This window comes from Sinocyclocheilus anshuiensis, unplaced genomic scaffold (assembly GCF_001515605.1).
Source record: "Sinocyclocheilus anshuiensis isolate Anshui unplaced genomic scaffold, SAMN03320099.WGS_v1.1 scaffold1430, whole genome shotgun sequence".
Classification (NCBI taxonomy): Eukaryota; Metazoa; Chordata; class Actinopteri; order Cypriniformes; family Cyprinidae; genus Sinocyclocheilus; species Sinocyclocheilus anshuiensis.
In genome coordinates, this window is record NW_015555721.1 from 205,736 (window position 1) to 208,187 (window position 2,452).

The 2,452-nt window shown below is 38.9% G+C and overlaps 1 protein-coding gene across 1 annotated transcript in view; it reads right to left on the reverse strand.

Moving 5' to 3' along the window:
- The window catches only part of LOC107672430 (vascular cell adhesion protein 1-like), a 31,152-nt gene that overhangs the window by 14,346 nt on the left and 14,354 nt on the right, over positions 1–2,452 (reverse strand). The window contains exon 4 of the mRNA XM_016465617.1: positions 1,140–1,391. Within this exon, the coding sequence (XP_016321103.1) occupies positions 1,140–1,391 (252 nt within the window). The remainder of the gene's footprint in view (positions 1–1,139; positions 1,392–2,452) is intronic.

The window sequence follows — 2,452 nt, forward strand, 5'->3', positions numbered from 1 at the left end:
TTCAGAATGATCAATATGCCTGAAACACACAATATAAGTATAGTATCTTTATAAAAGCATACAAGAATCCAATAAAAGCCTAATAAGGATGCTACTCAACCATTTTTAGTTGATCAACAAGCTTGTCAGCTGGATCTTAGAGTGAAGTGAAATAACACTGATCCATATGATTTCTCGTCACAATCTGATCCGACTGATCTGACTGTGGACAGTGAGGCTCAGCAGAGGGATCCAAAATGAGGGAAACATAACCAAAGCAGAGATAATGCTCTGACAGAGTTCCTTCACGCGGACTGTTCTGGCTGCGCTAAGAGTTCTTTACATGCATTGGGCCTCTTCACATCATAATGGCCCATCCTGGTTTTTTTGTAGTAGGTCAAGTAGATGTAGATGAAGATGACAAAGATGACCACCACTACAGCACCAATAATGACTAATATTATGGGTATGTAATTCTGTGTCAAAAATAAAAACAAATATATGAGTAAATCAGCAATTTAGTGAATGAAATCCAAGCAAGCAAAACTTAGGATAGATCACTATACTGCATCATGCATGCTAATCTAAATAAGTCTAGAAAAACCCATGCAAGACAACAATGACACAAGCCATAACACTTAAATATAATAAGCCATAATGTGATCACAGTGACACTAACACTGCAAGCAGAGCATTACAAGACCAACAAACCAAGCAGCTTCTTACAAAAATGTAAATACTTTGTGAAAGACCAAAACACTAACCGCAAAAGATGCTGTGCAGAAATCAGAAAGTGTGTAAATTGATTTAGGAAGGAAGAATGAAATTTGCATTAGTCAAAGACAAATAGGTAAAAGACAAAAAGAATCAATCACATGCATCTGTGATTTTTAACAGAGGAACTTCAAATGATGTTACATAAAATCTATCCTGACAACATACCATTAAATTGTTTTTTCATAATAAAATTATATTATTATTAATACATTATATTAAATGCATATTTAATATAACCAAAACATATATTTTGTTTAATATCAGAATAACAAATACAAAACATACAATTGTGAAACAGACACAATTCCTTTCTGTAGTATTACCGTCAGTATTACTAAACTGAAACATGGTTAATGGAAAATGACACACAAATGCATAGTTACCTTGTATGGACACTTTTACATGTCTGGTCTTCCTGCCAACAGAATTGCTTGCAGTGCAGTACAGATCCTCAGGTGTTGACTCTGTTATATTAAGTTTTTCACTATGTGTGCTATGTACTGTGTCATATGCGCCGAGGCTCCAGCTGATTGTTGGTTTTGGGTTTCCCTCTGCTTCACAAACAAGCACCTCTGGATAGCCTCGAAACACATGCACTACGGAGGGCAGTTTGGTCTCATTGATGATTGGTTTAACTGTAGGAAGGAGCCAAAAACACACAGGTTAAGAGCTTTTGCATCTGCATACTGCATCTTACATTTATGTTAATCCATATTTGTTTTTAACAAAACTACTCAAATGTAGATATTTACAGTGGGGAAAATTATTTATTTGATCCCCTGCTGATTTTGTAAGTTTGCCCACTTACAAAGAAATTAAGGGTCTGTAATTTTTATGGTAGGTTTATTTTAATGGTTAGAGACAGAATACCAACCAAAAAATCCAGAAAAAACGCATTATATAAAGGTTAGAGATTGATTTGCATTTCAGTGAGTGAAAAGTATTTGATCCCCTACCAACCATCAAGAATTCTGGCTCCCACAGATTGGTTATGTGCCCATGTGGAACACAGATTAGTCCTGTCACTTTAAGAAATTACTCCTAATGTCAGCTCATTAGGTGTATTAAAGACACCTGTCCACACAATCTGTATCTTCCATTCCAACCTCTCCCACCACCTTGGGCAAGACCAAAGAGCTGTCAAAGGATGTCAGAGACAAGATTGTAGATCTGCACAAGGCTGGAATGGGCTACAGGACCATCAGCAAAAGCTTGGTGAGAAGGAGACAACTGTTGGTGCGATTATTCGGAAATGGAAGAAATACAAAACAACCATCAATCGGCCTCGGTCTGGAGCTCCGTGCCAGATCTCGCCTCATGAGGTAAGGCATTAACTCAACTCGCCGTGTTTGGAGGGAGAGAAATGCTGACTATGACCCCAAGAACACCATCCCTACAGTCAAGAACAGAGGTGGAAACATTATGCTTTGGGGCTGTTTTTCTGCTAAGGGTACAGGATGACTTCACCGCATTGAGGGGCAAATGGACGGGGCCATGTACTGTAAAATCTTGGACGAGAACCTCCTTCCCTCAGCCATAACACTGAAGATGGGTCATGGATGGGTCTTCCTGCATGACAATGACCCGAAACATACCGCCAAGGCAACAAAGGAGTGGCTCAAGAAGAAGCACATTAAGGTCATGGCGTGGCCTAGCCAGTCGCCAGACCTCAATCCTATAGAAAATCTGTGGAGGG